Here is an 18,105-nt window from a genome sequence, read left to right as displayed (position 1 = left end):
AACCAAGTAGAGATTATCAACAAAATAACAAGGACAAGAGGTTAAGAATATAAGAAATCAAGAGAACCATTTATGCAAAGAAGGAAAAAGCATACTCCAGAGAAAAGTTCATGCAAATATATAGAAAAAGATTCTTAAAACTGATGATACATATGAAAGTTCACAATCTGTAGCAGTCAGGACATGAACTAGCTCTGAATAGAAGATTTTTCTTTACATCAAATTACTACAGTACTCATTACAAAAGTAAGTTCTACTGTGAGATACCTTTCCTTCAGTGGATGGCTGACTGGATTGTGCTTTTAACAGTGAAAAAGTTGATACATGTCCTAAATGTTAAGATGATTCCTTATTTTTAAATAGCCATGCTTATGAAAATAGATAATTGTTTACTGTGCAAAAGTAAAAATGTTCTAACAGTTTTGGTATGCTACAAATAAGCATAATTTACGTACCTTTCATTGTCACATTGACCCCAGAGGCTAGAAATAAACCTCCAAAACGATTATTGAAAATCTGATTGCCTTCTAAAGTTGCAGTTGCATGATTTGTTATTTCAATACCTTAGTTAAAAAGAAAAAATATTTTAATAAACACAGAACTTGTATTTTACCAGTTAAGTAATTTCCAAATGGCTTTAAAAAATGCCAACTAGGAAAAAGCACTCATTAGATGCACTCATGCTAAAACTGATGACAACTTTCAGAATTCAAGTATCAACATTTTGTATTAAACATTGGAGCATTGCTTTAGGAAACAGGTGGTTAAGTTCAATCCTATGAATACAAAAGGATGGGGCAGGGCAAGAAATGAGTTTTGGGATTATATAAAGGGCTTTTCAAATTTTCAAATGAAATTTTCCTAAAAACAGCAGCAACCCAAAGCATGAATTACTGTACATTAATTTTTATTCAACATAAAATACTGCTATACATAAAGAAATTTTTAAAGTTAATTATGTCAGTAGCATTGCAGTTTTTACTTGGGAATTATACATGTTTACTGTGTGCAGCCTGCCATTCTCTTTGAGATGCTCTAGTATAACAGCCTGGTATGTTTATGTGCAAGTTTGTTCTTAAAGAGTAACATGACATCTTATGCCAAGACATTCAACAAAAGCAACGTGCTGCTTTAACTTTGGTAAATCTCAGTAATTATTGATTAAATATTGCATCCAGTTTTGGTCACCACGGTGTAAAAAAGATGTTGAGACTCTAGAAAGAGTATAGAGAAGAGCAACAGAAGTTTAACGAAGAGAAGGACGAGGTGGGACATGATAGCAGTGTTCCAATATCTCAGGGGCTGCCACAAAGAAGAGGGAGTCAAGCTATTCTCCAAAGCACCCGAGGGCAGGACAAGAAGCAATGGATGGAAATTAATCAAGGAGAGAAACAGCCTAGAACTAAGGAGAAATTTCCTAATAGTTGGAACAATCAGTGGAACAACCTGCCTCCAGAAGCTGTGAATGCTCCAACACTGGAAGTTTTTAAGAAGAGACTGGACAGCAATTTGTCTGAAATGGTATAGGGTTTCCTGCCTGAGCAGGGGGTTGGACTAGATCAGTGGTTCTCAACCTGTGGGTTGGGACCCCATTTGGGTTCAACGACCATTTCACGGGGGTCGCCAAACATAGTCCGCCATTTTTTCCCCTTTTCCTTAGCTGTGATACTCCCTTTTATTCTATTGGCTTTTGAAAGCCAATAGAATAGACTCTCTTGAATAGAGTCTAATTCTATTGGCTTTCAAAAGCCAATAGGAATTGTCCAGGCTGTCTCTGCCCTGCTGAGCCCGCCAAAAGTCCTATTCTGCCGGTTGAGTAGTCCCCGACTTACGACCGGTTGGGGGGGGGGGGTCACGGCATTAAAAAGGTTGAGAACCACTGGACTAGATGAACTCCAATGTCCCTTCCAACATTATTTATTTATTTAGTTATTTATTTATTTATTTATTTATCATCACACAATAAGCCAGATGTTCAGACTGGATTTGGCATTTTTTCTACCTATCAAGTCTTTACGAAGAACCTGGGATAGGCAGATGTGGATGTTTGATGGTATTGCAGATATCGTCACAGGATGGAAGCAGTTCCTAGTAAGGCCGCCTTTTGCAATTGACTAATGGCAAATTTGTCTATTATTATTATCATTATCATCATCATCGGCTAGTCTTTGAACATTCCCGAAAGGACATGTTTATACAGGGTAGTATAATTGGTAGTATGACGGGGGATTGAGCAGATAACTACATTTTATGAAAAATTACAGATCTTTTGATTTCAACATAAAGCAATTCAGCTCTTATTCACAATGGCAATGTTGGTTTGGGATGATGCCAGAAGAAACTACTTTTTTTCTAAACAAATTAACATAACTACCACTAACATTTGGGATAAAGTAACTGCAAATATCATGAAGAAATGCTAAGCTGTTTGAAACATGGTGCTTTGGCTTTGACACCTTCTAAAAAAAAAAGGAAAAACCACAACTGAACTTTTATATAATAGCAAAATTTTTGTTTTTGAAATCTATTAAAATGTCAATGTGTGTCTCCCAGGATATATATTCAGTACTAGCAAGGCCCTGCCACCATTACTAAGCTGCTTAAATCTGCCACTCTTCTGCGCTAAAATCAATACAAATCAAACACAAACCTGCCGCAAATCCATCAAATATTCTATTTTTCCGTAACACAGGATGACTATTTGTGCTGATAAGAACTCCAGCTTGTGCATTCCTGAAGATATCATTTTCTTCAAGAAGGCCTAATACCAAAACAAGAACATTAATTTCAGTCAGACATTTACTCCTATAATATGCTAATATTAGCACAAATTTCCAGAAATGCTATGGAAAGCAGTAATCAGCCAATCTGGGGCTAGCATTTTCAGTTCCATTCAAGTGAAGATTCTGAACACATTCTAGATATGGAATTTAGTTTTTATTTTTATCAGCACCAGACTATTAGAAAATATAATACAAATAAAGATATGGTAAAAATAAGAAGATACTAACCTCTGCCTCCATTAAATATGCAGATTCCCCCATCTCTGCCATCGTGGATTTTGTTTCTTCTTAATGTAGGATTACTATCTGTCTTAATCCATACTCCAGCCATTGCATTGTCAAAAATTTCATTGTCTTCTATAAAACCAAGCCCTTTATAAGGTAAAAGCAAAATTTAAGACCTTAGCAATGTGGGAAAAGTTTGCATTTTTTAAAATTAAGCAAAGTAAAGTTGAACTTACCCGAATTATAAACAAGAATTCCACCATTCTGGCCTCCCCAAATCTTGTTGCGCCTAATTTTGGGGTTACTTCCAGTTCTGTGCATAAACAAACATGTTACTCAAAATGTACTTATAATTTATTACTGATAAAATAAATTCACTTGTAAGTAGAAGGGCACTGCTAGCAATGTTAACATTTTATTTATGTAGGTCTGGTGAGTTTGGACCAAAACTAGAACGCTAATATCTCTTCTCACATTCATTCATTCATTCATTCATTCATTTATGAGACTTATATACCGCTTTAAGTGCAAGCACTCTCTAAGCGGTGTACACCAGTAAGCAATGTATATATATATATATTTACATTGCCCCCAACAATCTGGGTCCTCATTTTACCTACCCCGGAAGGATGGAAGGCTGAGTCAACCTTGAGCCGGTGAGAACACAGTCAGCTAAAGTGGCCTGCAGTACTGCACTCTAACTGCTGCGCCACCTCCTGGCACATATACAAATAATTTATTTGCATTTATCTCAATGCCAAATCTTGCATACTCTGAGATTGGCCTCTGAAGGAAATGTATTCAGGTGGACATGGAATTTATTTATTTAGGGCAAACAGCATATGCATACATACTACTCACTTCATAGCATTATTTAGCATATTTAAACCTTATTGGTGCATATCGTTTGCTTTTTCTTGCACTTTCTCTATGTAGGGCTTTTTTTTTAACCTTTAAACAATTTTATGTCACAGAGAACAGGGTAATGCACTCTTTTCAGCCCAAGAGTTACTTCATTCCCCTTCCTCCAATAGTCCTATTCCAGATCACTGCCAAGAGCTGTGGGGAAGTAGCTATCTTGGGGGAAGGAGTGTTGCAGAGGGGGGAAAATCTCCTCCCCTCAATAGGGTCTATGACAATATTGAAGAAAGTGGTGGAATAGAAATATTAAAGAAAGGATGCAAAAGGAGGGACAAAATGAAATGTGAAAGACAAAAATTAAAATACATTTTTAATTATTTTAAATAATTGAATTGTTAAATTGTCCTGCGGTGAGTGGTCCCGCAGGAAATTGGCCGTGGCAAGTTATCTCATTCCACTTCCAATAATCCTGCTGCAGCTTTTTTTAACTGCATGTTATCAAACAGCCATTGAACAAACTGACTCGGTTTGGGCAAGACATTGGGACAAGAGCACAGGCATAGGGCTAGGTTGAAGTTATGGAATTGACTGGCAGCAGGTTTCTCCTCTATGTGGTTGGTAGTGGATATCATGGCACCACATATTAACTCAATTCCTTCTCATGCAAATATTATTAGTCAAGCTAATCTCACTTAGTAAAGTAAGCAAAGGGGATGCTTCCAGATAAAAGAATCTCATTTTGAAGTAAAGACTGAAAAGAAAATGGAACCATTAAAGAACATAACCACATCCTCTCTGGATGAGTTTTGAATACTTATCATTTGACTACAAGCAGAATTCCTGAACAGAGTGATAAATTTCACTATTTTAAAAGGACTCAGATATGACTAGATTTAATTTGTTTTCTCTGTGACCCTCATATTTTGTTGTTTTTGCTTTCAAAAATATGGTTTTCCCCCCAATGGTAACAAAATTATAATTATATAATTATAATTATAGCATTTCCCCCTCCCCCAATTTAAGGATTTATCACTTTCAATGAAGTTCCTCACTGTATCAAACTTATTTCTGAGAGATGCTAATTTGGAGAAAGGAACATTCTCAAGGAAGCCAAAGTGTACTGATAAGATAAGCATGTTTCATGACAGATTATTCATATAGATACAAAACAGTTAATCATTCAAAGTCAACCACTTAAGTCCCAATTAAGCTTATGCTGAGTATAATTCTAGCCAGTGAATGACAACTGTCCTTCCCCATTTGTAGTTGGATTATCATTTGAAAAATCACTCTTATTAAAGAGAAGAAAATAGTAAGATATACAAACAAACACTGACAGACACAATCCCATGTGTGGATCATTTTAAAGGAAAAGGAAAAGAGGTCATTGAATGAAAACAATAGAGCTATATACTAAGCCTCTTTTAAGGAAGTAAATAAAAGTATATTTTACCTGATTTGAACTCCTGAGTACATATGGTTATAGATATCATTGTCTTCTAATACTCCATGCCCATTGTCATAGAAATAAACACCAACCTAAAGCATTAACATAAAAAATAGTAAAACATTTGAAACTCGTGTTTCTGTAACTTACATAATAGTAAGCAACATACCTGTTTACCACTATGTATTCTATTTCTTCTTAAAACTGGAGTGCTTCCTGTTGTAACCCAGACTCCAGCCAAGGTATTACTGTAAACTTCATTTTCTTCAATCACACCTTGACCTTTTTCATGCTGAAACAAAATGAAAGTATGCAAATCAAGTGGAATTTGGTCAATTCCTAGGGGTTTTTTCTGTTCAACGTTACAAGCAAATGGGGGGAGGGGTATCTACAAAGTGAGAAATGTGTTTTGTTCAAATCTGAAGCAAACATTTGGGGACCAAGAAGTTTGGTCAATCTGTTTCAGATAGGCCATGGTCTAACCAAACCAAAAGCGAGCATTTTGGGTTCCAGCATTTGGCTAAAACAAAAATCCAGGACAGGTAAAGTGAGATTGATGCACCTCATCTCTCATTCCACCACTTCTTTGTGTGGCCTGCATGCCAGGCTGCCTACTGATCCTCTTTTCCCTTAATTTCCTCCTTAGATGCCCCACTGACCCAACTTACCTGATTTTGTCAGAGCCTTCCTCTCCCTCACCTCACCTTAATGCTGCTGCTTCTTTATTTATTTTCCCCACACTACACCACCACTGCTTAAATTAAACACATATTCTGATCTGCCACAATCACACAAAACTGCATGCTCTCATACATGAAATATTATAATATCTAAGAATAGCACTCATTCTGCTTTCTCAACTGCCCAGAGTCAGTGGAAGTTGAATGCATAAAAATCAGATGGATGAGTGGAGTGGGGGGGGGAGAGGAGTTTCTTTTATAAATACTACTGTTAAATCAAACTACAGCTCACACTTTGTCAGCAGTCCAAGATGTATATAAGGATTGGAGCAAAGGAGGAGCACATGTTGACAGCAAACTCACCCCTCCTTTTCATGTACATTAGAACTCTTATAGGAGTTCATGTTCATGATGTGATTTTTTTTCTTTTCTTCTCCTAATTATCTACACAATTAATATTGAAAATAAAGCTAAATAATGAATCTTCCATGTTTACTACAAAACTATGCTTACCACATATATACCACCATGTTGGCCATCGTGAATCTTATTGTGCCGAACAATAGGACAGCTATTAGTTCGAATTTGTATTCCTGCTAATGCATTCCCTGTTGGAATAGGAAAAATGTAAGAAAAGGTGGCATATAGGTCACAAAGAATATTAAATGCAACTGAGCAAATATTTGTTTACCATAAATGTCATTTCCTTCAATAAGACCTCTTCCATCACCAAATATGTAGACTCCACCTTGATTTCCATTAAAAATTGCATTGCCCCTAAAGGTTTGAAACCAGAAAATAACTTTGTCAGGTATGAACTTTTTTAAACTAGGTCATCAAATTAATTCCAATTGCTTCAACCTGATCTCTCCTTCCTCTGCCCCTCCCCAAGAGTTTTTTGCAGTCTGCTGCTTATGGGGAAGAGGGAGAGGCAAGGGACAGAGAAAGCAAGAGAACAGGGTATCATTGAGAAAAAAAAAACATTTTTAGTCCTGGACCCACCAATAGTTTCCTTTAGTTCTTCAACAAATCACATAATACAATATAGTCTTCAACACAATAAAAGATTACCTGTCTCTCAATTTACTTTTTAAATGTTATAATTGCAGGTATAATATGCTCTTAAACTGGAGATCTTAGAATACAAGGTTTCATATCCAGATAACTTCTGGGTCCTGCTTCAAATGCTAATTTAGAAACTAGATTATTTTCAAATGACTAAAATAACCTACAGAAAATATTTTGCAATCCATCTAGGGTAAATAATAAAGATAGTACCTTATGGTTGGATCGCTATTTGAAGTAATCCATACACCAGCAAAATTGTTTGCATAGATTTTATTTTCTATAAATTGTCCTCTTCCTTTTTCATGAACATAGATTCCTCCAGTTTGCCCATGGTGGATTTCACAACGAACTACAGTAGGATTTGCATATGCTTTCACTTCAAAACCAGCTATTCTATTTCTATGTATGTTGCAACTTTCAAAATAACCCTAAACACAAGACCAGGGGAGAGAAGAGGAAGGGGAGAGAGAATGTTGGGAGGCAAGGAGAAACAATAGGAAGAAATTATCTTCTGACCAGCTACTTAACAGTTGTAATGAAATAGTATACAATAATATGTAATACTATAGTATACAATAATATGTAACTATTGGCATTATTTATTTATTTACAGTGCATTTTAGTCCCTGCAGTTTTCTTGCCAACATTTTGGGAAGTGGTTTGTTCTTGTCTTCTTCCTAGGTCCCAATGAGAGGGATTGGCCCAGCTAGGTTTATGCCTAAGGGAAGCCTAGAATTCAGTTTCCCAATTTCTAGTTTGGTGCTTTAACCACTACACGGAGCTGGCTGTTATTTATTTCTACGACATGAAAATAATATTATTAAGAAAAATGTTATTGTATTCTTTCACATCATCTGTTGGACCCTTAACAGCAGTAGAATATATTAAACCCATTTTTTCAATTGAAAAAAAGTCTTCTATACAATTATAACTTTTAATTTCAACCCTAGATTATTTTCACAAGACGGATTTACATAGCAAAAATTATATATGGTAGAGAGCTGTATAATCCTGGCCTACAAACTACATGCAGCTTTCAATCCAGTTTTTGCAACACTTAGAGCCTCTTTCCCAATTGTGCTGATTGAATTCCACAATACATTGCAGATTTTTTGGTATGCTATTTTAATTTTTAAGTATTAAAGTTAACATAGATGTATTATTAAGTTTAACTTTTGAAACAAAGGCCAACATTTTCTGCCTCTTCCAGAAAAGTTCTCATGTCATCACCATGACTTGTGATCTCAGTCTAAAGGATAAGAAAAGCTCAATAGTGCACGAAAAAAGAAAGGAAAAGAAAAGAAATGCTTCTATTGTTAGTCTATGCATCTAAGTTTGTTTCAAAATATCTTTGGGGGATGCTAACAGTTTTGAACATGAAATTTTTTAAATGCAGGAAATCCATTCAAACAGAGAACAACATATTTTGAAACAAATTTTTAAATATTAAATCACAACATTCAAACTTCCTCCAGATCTGTAATGAAGTATGGTTTTAATAAACTGACTTTTATCAGATTTTATTTTAGAGGAAAGTGTCAATGTAGCCTCTTGATTATTAATTTGGAATAAAAGGATTTTACATTGACTTTGGATTAAAATTAGGTAAAATCACAGAATGACCTGTCAAGTCTGGTGTTCTTTTTCTGAAGGCAAACATTCTGTCTAGCAATAATATTTTAAAAGAAGCAGCATCAAAGCTTTGCAGTGACATACGGTTAATAAATAAATATTATTTCTGGCACTCAGGGAATATAATAAAGATAATTTATGCCAGAAATATGGAAGCTCAAGTCAGGTTCTTGGCAATAATGTCCAATGTTTGAAATGAAAGAACCAACATAGAAACACATTTAAAACTAACTACTCATACTGGCAACCAAGAAACAGTTCCAACAAGTGCTAAACTAACATTTAACTAACACTAAATATTATTAAAAATGGCAACTTGTAACACTTAAAGTCTTGTGTTGTTGCAGTACCAAGAAGCAGAAATTCAAATACACCCCTATCAAAATACTAAATATTTCTGAATTGGAACTGTAGACAATTCCAATTCAGTACATGTTAAATATGATAGTTTCCCAGTTAGGTCAAGATGTAATTGTAAAAGGGGCGTTGTCTTACCTGAACGCCTTTTCTCAGCAGGATGATGTAGAGTCCAAATGGATGGGTTCTATGACGGCCTTCCTGCCTGGCAGACTGGGTAAAAACTTCGGCCACACCCCTTCCTCTGTGCGTGACCCCAGTTTTGACTTAGGCGAGAAACTTTGTTGGAATTAACATTGCAGCTCTTTATTATATCATTATTATCTCCCTGCCTAGACCTATCCTCTGGGTGGGCTTGGACTCTACATCATCCTGCTGAGAAAAGGCGTTCAGGTAAGACAACGCCCCTTCTCCAGCAGGATGGCTGTAGAGTCCAAATGGATGGGACATACCAAAGCCCTCATGTCCCCCTGGGAGGGAATGTCTAGGCTACCGAACTCTGAGCAGATACGACTTGTTGAAGAACTCTTCTGCCAAAAGCCGCGTCTGCTGCTGCTAGGGAGTCTAAACGGTAATGTCGAATGAAAACCGAAGGTGAGGACCAGGTTGCGGCCCTGCAAATCTCTTCCACCGGAGCTTGCGTTAGCCACGCCGCAGATGTGGCTGCGCTCCGAGTTGAGTGGGCAGTCACCTGAGTGGGTGCTGGCAAATCTTGTGAGACGTATGCCTGTGCTATGCAGGCTCTGATCCACCTGCCTATGGTGGAAGGAGATACCTTCTTTCCCATAGTTGCTGGTTGAAAGGACACAAATAATGCTTCAGTTTTTCGGAAAGCCGAGATGCGTTTCACGTAGAAAACCAGCGCTCTCCGCACGTCTAGCTTGTGCCATCTGTGTTCTAGCCTATGTTTGGGTCTTGGACAGAAATCAGGAAGCGTAAGTTCCTGAGATCTGTGAAAGATGCTATTTACCTTCGGGATGAAGGTCGGGTCTGGTCTAAGAACGACCCTGTCTTTGAAAAAGGTACACAGATCCTTCCTTACTGACAGTGCTGCTAGTTCTGAGATTCTCCTTGCTGAAGTAATTGCCACAAGGAAAGCTACCTTCAGTGATAGGTGATGGAGTGAGCATGTTTCAAGAGGTTCGAAGGGTGCTGATGTCAAGGCTAGAAGGACCTTAGGCAGGTTCCAGGACGGGTACCTGTGTATGACTGGGGGCTTTGTGTTAGATGCCCCTTTTAAAAAGGCATTAATCGCTGGATGTTGTGCTAGGGACGTTAAGTTGTCGCAGGAGAGTACAGTTGAGAGGGCCGATATCTGTCTGCGGATAGTATTGACTGACAGGCCCTTATTAAGACCCTCCAATAGGTAATCTAGGATATTAGGGATAGATACTGCGGTCGGGTCTAGGTGAAGCGAAGCGCACCACCTACAAAATCCCTTCCATGTAGCGTGGTAAATCCTATTAGTGGACGCTCTTCGTGATGCCTGTATGATCGATATCACTCCTGCCGAATAAGATTGTTTAGTTAAGCTTTGCCGCTCAAATGCCGAGCGGCTAGATGTAGCCACTGGGGATCTGGGTGTACAAGCTTGCCCTGACTGAGTTTTACCCTGTCCGGGGGAATCCTCCACGGAGGTGATATCGAAAGGTCCACGAGGTCGGCAAACCACGGGCGCCGTGGCCAGTGAGGGGCAATGCAGACCATCTCTGCGCCCTCCAGGATCATCTTGCGTATGGTCGCCGGTATTAATGGCAGCGGTGGGAAGGCGTACAGGAGTTGCGCCGGCCACCGGCACCTGAGAGCATCCGTTCCCTCCGATCCCGGGGACGGGAATCTGGAGAAGAACCTGGGGAGTTGTGTGTTCTTGTGGTTGGCAAATAGATCTAGGTGCGGTTGTCCGAACCTCCGGGAGATCTCCTCGAAGAGAACCGGGTCCAGACGCCATTCCGACTGGTCCACCTTGGCTCTGCTCAGGGAGTCTGCCTGGGTGTTTGTCTCCCCTGAGATGTGTTCCGCTCTGATGGAACTCACATTGGTTTCTGCCCACCGAGCCAGAGCCAATGCTTCCTTCATTAGTTCCACTGATCTCGTTCCTCCCTCCTTGTTTACATGTGCCTTGGCTGCTACATTGTCTGTTAGCACGAGGACGTGCCTCCTCGTTACTAGGTGAGAGAAATGACGGAGGGCCAGGTGTATGGCCCGGAGCTCTAGCCAGTTGATGCTGTGTGACAGGTCCTTCTGTCCCCACTGGCCCTGTGCTATCTGGGTTCCCAGGTGGGCTCCCCATCCGAACAGGCTCGCGTCTGTCGTGAGTGTGACCCTGTTCGGTTCCCTGAATATGCTCCCCTTGAGTGTCGTGGGGGATAGCCACCATTTTAGTGATTTCATCACCTGTGCTGGTACCAGCACTCTCTTGTTGGAGGTGCTGAGGTTCCTCCTCTGGTAGGGTAGGAGGAACCACTGCAACTCCCTCGAGTGGAGCCTTGCCCATGGGATGATGCCCATGCAAGATATCATCTTCCCCAGGAGCTTCGAGAGTTGTAGCAAGGACACTCTCCTGATCTTTTGAATTTGGTGAATTAGCTTGGATATGCTGATCAGTCGCTCCTGGGAAAGGTATACCCTGCACTGTGACGTGTCTATCACCGCGCCCAGGTGTTGCAGTCTCCTTGAGGGAATGAGGTGGCTCTTGTTTAGATTGACCGAGAATCCGTGCCCCTGTAGGGTTCGGATTGTGGTCTCGAGATCTGCCCTTGCTTGCTCCCGAGATCTGGATTGAATCAAGATGTCGTCCAGATAAAACTGAACGCGAACCGGGATCAACCTGAGATGGGCCGCTATTACAGCTAGGATCTTGGTGAATACCCTTGGTGCTGATGATAGTCCGAAGGGTAATGCCCTGTATTGGTAATGCCGACCCGCGTAGGTAAATCTGAGGAATTTCCGGTAGCTGGAATGGATGGGGATGTGTAGGTACGCCTCTATGAGATCTATTGAGGATAATAGATCGTCTTCCCTGACGCTGGCTAGGATGGATTTCAAGGAGTGCATCTTGAACCTCCTGTACTTTATGAAATAGTTCAGGCCCTTCAGGTCCAAGATTGCTCTCCACCCTCCTGATGTCTTTGGGATAACGAAGAGGATAGAATAAAATCCTCTTCCCTCCTCTTCCTTTGGTACCCTCTCTATGGCCTGAATTGACAGGAGGTGGGCTATGGCCGAAGTTATCAGCCTCGTCTTGTGTACTCTTCTGGAGATGGGACATCTGATGAACCGGTTTGGTGGGGGAGAACAGAAGTCTAAGGTCAGGCCATGCCCGATCGTTTCCAGAACCCAGGCGTCGGTCGTGGTCTGCTCCCAGACCTCGATGAAATTTCCTAACCGACCCCCAATGGGAGTATCCTGTTTGGCGTCACTTGGTACGCTTAAAGGATCTGCCTCCCGCTCCCCTATATGGGCGTCTGGACTGGAACTGGCCCCTGGCTCCCGGGCTTTGGCGATCCTGGGTTCGATCCTGTCTCGGGTAGAAGGATCGTGAGCCTCTGGGCCAGTCCCAGGATTGCCCTGATCTAAAGGGCTGTCTCCATTCCCAGGGGCTTCCTGGGCGGGAGCCCTGTCTCCGGAAGTCCTGACTGCCTCTCCTGTCTAACTTCTTTGATGGATGTACTAGGATTTTTTTCTTGTCTCTGCCTTCGCTGACATGTGGGTCCAGAATGGAACCAAATAGGGCTACTCCACTGTATTTGGACGTCGAAAGACGCCATTTGGACCTCAGGTCTGTCTTCCAATTTTTGAGCCACAGTAGCCTACGCGAGGCCACTGTGGCCGCAATGGATCTTGCCGCATACTTTGTTGCGTACAGTGAAGCGTCAGACACGAATTGCGAGGCCGCGAGGAGCTTAGCCAATGTTTGGTGTACTCTGACCTGGTCTGGAGGCACCGTGCCTTGCAGTTCCCTCAGCCACATGATACTGGCCCTCGCGAAGAATGATGATGAAGTGGCTGCTCTGGCCGCCCAGGCTGCAGCCATATGGGAACGCCGGAGGGAGTGTTCAAATTTCTTCTCCTCAGGTCTCAAGACCTCCGCCATGTCTCCTGGAATCGCGGAGGTAGAAAATAATGAAATCAAGGGGTTATCTACAGTAGGAACCTCTAACATGTTAGAGAAGGAGGGAGATAGGTTGAAAAGCTTTCTTTCCGCGCTGTTAGGTGCCGGTGGGCTTGCAAGTGAGGACCATTGTTCCTCCAGCGTGGTCATAAAGACCTCCGCACATGGAATGTACTTATCTTGTGGAACCTTTTTGGCAAATAGAGGATTGGCCTCCTTGCTTGTTGAGGGCTTCTCATCCTGTACTGATGTTAGGTTGACTGTGGAAACTGCCTTTATCAGGAGTGATTTTAGGAGCGCTGGGTTAAAGAGGCCAGAGCTCGTCGCCTGCTCAGGTGCAGTCTCCTCGTCCTCCGAGAGGGGCATGTCTGACATGTCAAGGTCTACTGAGTCACCCTCTCCCAGTTGAGAGGAAGTTTCAGAGGTGCTGGTAGGGGGTGGCCTAGCCCATCCCTTACGGGGTGTGTGAAAGGCCACTTGCCCCTTAGAAGCCATGAACTGGGAGAATGCATCCTGCATGAATGCATGAAATTGTGCCGACCATATGTTCTCCTGCGCCTTGTCGCTGGGGTGAGGCGCTGGAGAGTGGTCGGGTGAAGAAGCTGGTGAGGAGGGATTGGAGGAATCTAACTGTTCAGTTTCCCCAGGAGGAGACCAAGTCTTGAGCACTTCCTCGGCAGTAGGTTCTGTGCTGGGTGCCACCGCTGGGACAGGGGAAACCAAATTTGTCCCATTGGCATTGGTTCTCTGTGCCCTGCTAATTTGCCTTTCTAAAGCCAAATGTCTCCTCAAAGCCTCTCGCTCAGCCGTTTTAGACTGTCCCTTCTGAGAAAGGTGCTTTGTTTTAGCTTTCTTCTTCCCCCCCACCTCTGATTCAGAAGATCTGCGTTTTTGTTGTTGCTGTGGGGGGGACAATTGAGGGACCTGCGTGACTGAATACGAGACATTGTCTGCCATTGTGCCAGACACCCCGAGTAGGTAATGCCTGGAGTGGGGGAATAAGATACGCAGATCAGATGCAGATGCTTGGGGCTGAGCCCTCCTCTGCCTATACAAACAATGGCCGGACAGACAGGAGTCTTTGGACAGAAGATCCTGCAAGGCAGTGACTAAAGGCCACTATAGGAACAGTCAGGGAAAAATACTCCTCCTCACCTCCTCACCTAGTCCAGACAAAGTGCAGTTTATATCTCTCTCTCCCCCAGTCTGTGGCTGTGGCAACAGACCACGATCAGAACGGTTCTCTTTCTTTTCCCTCTTCCTTCCTCTTGTCTCAATTTCTTGAGATAACCTCAGATCATAGCATAAGGGGTCCCCCTTTGTCTGCAGGGAAATGGAGTCCGGGTGGTGGCCCCACCCCCAAGGGAAAAACGGCGGGTAGATCCGCTCGTTCAAAATGGCGAATGGGGAAGAAGCCACGCCTCCCAATGGTAGCCCGGGAATCCACGAGGTTCAAAACAATGGCGGATCTTTGAATTTAGCAATCAGGGAGACTCCTTTAGTCTTAAGAGGGCTGCGCCTCTCCTCTGAGGAGAAAGAAAATTTAGCGCTAGTTCTGCTCTTGTCGGGCTGCTTCTCGCGCCGCTCAGCTGATCTATGCCGAGCGGCGCCGCGGTTTGCCGCTTCCCGCGCGGCTCAGCTGTTTCGCACTGAGCGGCACCTCGTTCTGTCGGCCAAACCACTCAGCTGTTTGGCGGACCCGGAGGGCGACGAGCAACCCGGTGTGAGGTCCCCGCGCCAAACAGCTGCTCGGCGGGCCGGAAATCGGCGAGCGATCCGGCCCCGCTCCAAGCCTCCCGTTAGTCCCTGACGCCCCACTCACGAGTCCGCCGATCCTGGCTGCATCTCTCAAGTCTTATCAGCTGCCAGGAAACTTTTCTTTCAACTGGAGGAAGAGGGGATTCCTTTTCTCTCTCTTTTTTTTTTTTTGAGTTAAATTAGTTTTGTTCTGAGAGCTGCCTCTCGCACTTCTACCAGGCTTCGAGACTGAGTCAAAACTGGGGTCACGCCCAAAGGAAGGGGTGTGGCCGAAGTTTTTACCCAGTCTGCCAGGCAGGAAGGCCGTCATAGAACCCATCCATTTGGACTCTACAGCCATCCTGCTGGAGAAATAGCAAAACTAAGATATTGTGATATGGGATTTATGCAAACATCATCCGAACTGCCACTACATATCCAAATATAAAACGAAGAGAGAAAAAACTCATTCATTTCAAGCTTTCATTGTTTGCAATTCCCACTTTATGTCTTGCTGGAATATAAAACAACAGTGCCTTTGTAACCAAGATTGGAAGGGGGAAAAAAGTAAAGAGAATTTGCAGTTATATTTTTGAGACAACAAAAAAAAAGCTGCCACATTAATATACAAGTATTACAGAGACAATTCTGAGCAATGATTGAAAGATTGAAAATAGCATTAGAAGAGTTTAGGTTTTTAAGTGGCAATTGATTATGTCTCTTAAATACACAGAGAATAGGAGTTATGGAACATAAGGATGTCTTGAAGGCAATTGTTTCTCAAGCTTTTTGACTTCAATATCCCTGTTAAACATACTATATACTTGTTCTATAGATGCAAGAGAATTCATTACTTTGGTAAGGACACTAATGAGCTAACAAAAACATCCTGAATGTTCACAAAAGCTTCACTTCCCAAGAGACATACATACACATAAAAATCTGTCTGCAAAACACATCTATCTATATTTGCTTGTGTACTTATGCACACAAAGAAATATATATACATTACCATGCCGTGGTCAAATGTGAAAACACCAACATCGCGCCCGTGATGAATGTGATTTCGTCTTATAATAGGGTTTCCGTGGTTTTTAACCCAAATCCCAGCTAATGCATTATTAGAAATCTCATTATCCTCATATATCCCCTAAAAGGTTGGAAAAGAATGGCTTTAGAATGAGTTAAAATACTTAAGAAAACAATAAAAGAGATAGCAAAAAAGAAAAATGCAAGAAGTGTTACCTGTGCATGATCTGTGATGTAGAGTCCAACATTTTCACAGTCACTTATGTTACAATGCTTGATAGTGGGACAAGCCCCTTGGCCACTAACACAAACTGCAGAACCAACTGAAAATGAAGTTTGTACATATAAAAAATGAAATAAGTGTTTGACTTTCATAATATATGTGAAACAAATGCGACCAATTGTTTTTGCAACTAGAATAACTTGAATAGTTATTGCAATTTATGTAATCTTGGCCTTTCAAAATACAATACTAAGCTAAGTAAATTACTTTTTATAGAAGACAAAGAGCAGTGTAGCAATCTATAGTACTAAATTAAGAATATACAAAATACTCTGCTCTAGAGCTCTGTGGAGTAAGAACACAACAAACCACCTCCTGTTCTGGAGGTCTACCAGACCACTCCCAGAACAGCTGGACTGGGTTGAGCTGTAAGAAGCATAACATTTTCAAGTACTCCTCAGAATGGAACTTTTGCATATCCCTACCATAAATTATCTGTTAAGGACACCTGGGAACAAGTGAAGAAACATTTAAAAAGTAAAGCTCATTAGGCTGAAAGTTCATATTAACACATGAAATTTCACCACCTAGGAAAGCAGGTTCTATTACACACACACACACAATTTAGATATCTACAAATAATATTCGCTACTTAATTATTTCTACAAAGAAATTACTTACCTGTACAAGTACTTCGAATAATACAATGATCTATTATTGGACTGCAGTTGACTGTAATCTCTAAGCAATGGTGCGCATTGTGGTGTTGTGCAGATTTGTCATCAGGGTTAAACTGAAATAACATACAATAAATCCCTTTACTAGCTATTCATTTCTTTCAGTGGAGTAGGTTCAAGACAAGTATTTGCCCATGTTTCTTCTTACCCTGATTGTCATATAACCAACATAAGCATCCTCTGATCCCTCCATGAAGACAAAGGTTGAATCTCTTGTGTTTTCAATAATAACTTTATCTGCTACTTTCCCAGGAGCTTTACAAAAATATAAAATTTGTAAATAAATTACTAGATGAAAATTACAAACCATAGTTTCTAGTTTCTTTAAAAAGTAATAACACAGAATCTGCCATCATTTTTTTTTCAAAATCAAACTTTATATTGAACAGTTCAGATGAGTTTGGATTGTTTTAAGTATATTGAGACATTCAGTCCAGTAACTTTATTTTAAAAAAATTCAAAAATTGTTTTTTCTCATATTTAAATCAGACATTAATTTTAGTTTTAGTAGAAGAAACTAGACCCTCAATCAAAGCTCAAATGACAAACAATGACTTTCATACAGTGGACATGACAAGCAAAGAGAAAATCTTTGTGCTTATTTAAGAAAATAGATAGACAAAAGAAAACCCGCAATGCAATGGATTAATACGACAACAACAGTCATAGTTGTTATTCTAATAACGATCAGTCACCTAACTGAAGAGAGAACAACTATCCATAGAGTTGTCATGAGCCAATATTGACTTCACAACACAATCTCATTCAGGGCAGAGAAACAGAACACAAAACTGATTATAAAGTATTAAAGAGTTCAGGTTGTTATATACTATTGTAAAGTTCTTAAAACCAAAATAAGTTATAATGGTACCTATATCTGCACTAAGTTTAAGCAAATGAATATCTATTTGAAAAACCACCAGGAGCACAAAGTTATAATTAATCATTTGAATTTTAATCTCAGCAGTGCTAATGTACAAACTAGCCAGCTGTAAAAATGAAAGAGTACATTTTCAAGATAAATTCAGCACAGGAAACATGCTGTCATTTTGGAACATTTTTTCCATTAAATCTAAGGAAGGTATCCATTCCATCTGATATTGATAAGGGGATGGATAGGAACAAATGGATAGGTGACAAACAACAGGGAGAAAGCAGAACTATTTAACTCGTGTTTTGCATCTGTCTTTACACAAAGGGAAAAAACAGACCAAC

General features: G+C 40.8%; 1 protein-coding gene across 1 annotated transcript in view; it reads right to left on the bottom strand.

The window, feature by feature from the left end:
• Window positions 1-18,105, bottom strand: part of LOC120307703 (F-box only protein 11) — a 20,424-nt gene extending 2,319 nt beyond the window's left edge. The window contains exons 1-13 of the mRNA XM_039342725.1: window positions 17,039-18,105; window positions 16,835-16,946; window positions 16,147-16,253; window positions 15,914-16,051; window positions 7,275-7,492; window positions 6,688-6,773; window positions 6,510-6,604; window positions 5,486-5,608; window positions 5,323-5,408; window positions 3,245-3,321; window positions 3,012-3,155; window positions 2,651-2,761; window positions 456-563 (exon numbers count right to left, since the gene is read on the bottom strand). Of these exons, the coding sequence (XP_039198659.1) occupies window positions 456-563; window positions 2,651-2,761; window positions 3,012-3,155; window positions 3,245-3,321; window positions 5,323-5,408; window positions 5,486-5,608; window positions 6,510-6,604; window positions 6,688-6,773; window positions 7,275-7,492; window positions 15,914-16,051; window positions 16,147-16,253; window positions 16,835-16,946; window positions 17,039-17,200 (1,567 nt within the window). The 5' untranslated portion in view covers window positions 17,201-18,105. The remainder of the gene's footprint in view (window positions 1-455; window positions 564-2,650; window positions 2,762-3,011; window positions 3,156-3,244; window positions 3,322-5,322; window positions 5,409-5,485; window positions 5,609-6,509; window positions 6,605-6,687; window positions 6,774-7,274; window positions 7,493-15,913; window positions 16,052-16,146; window positions 16,254-16,834; window positions 16,947-17,038) is intronic.

Source organism: Crotalus tigris, unplaced genomic scaffold (genome assembly GCF_016545835.1).
Source record: "Crotalus tigris isolate CLP2741 ecotype Arizona unplaced genomic scaffold, ASM1654583v1 scf7180000017807.49409, whole genome shotgun sequence".
In the NCBI taxonomy this organism is placed as follows: Eukaryota; Metazoa; Chordata; class Lepidosauria; order Squamata; family Viperidae; genus Crotalus; species Crotalus tigris.
Note: the sequence above shows the minus strand (reverse complement) of the source record. Positions and strands in the feature narration are given on the sequence as shown.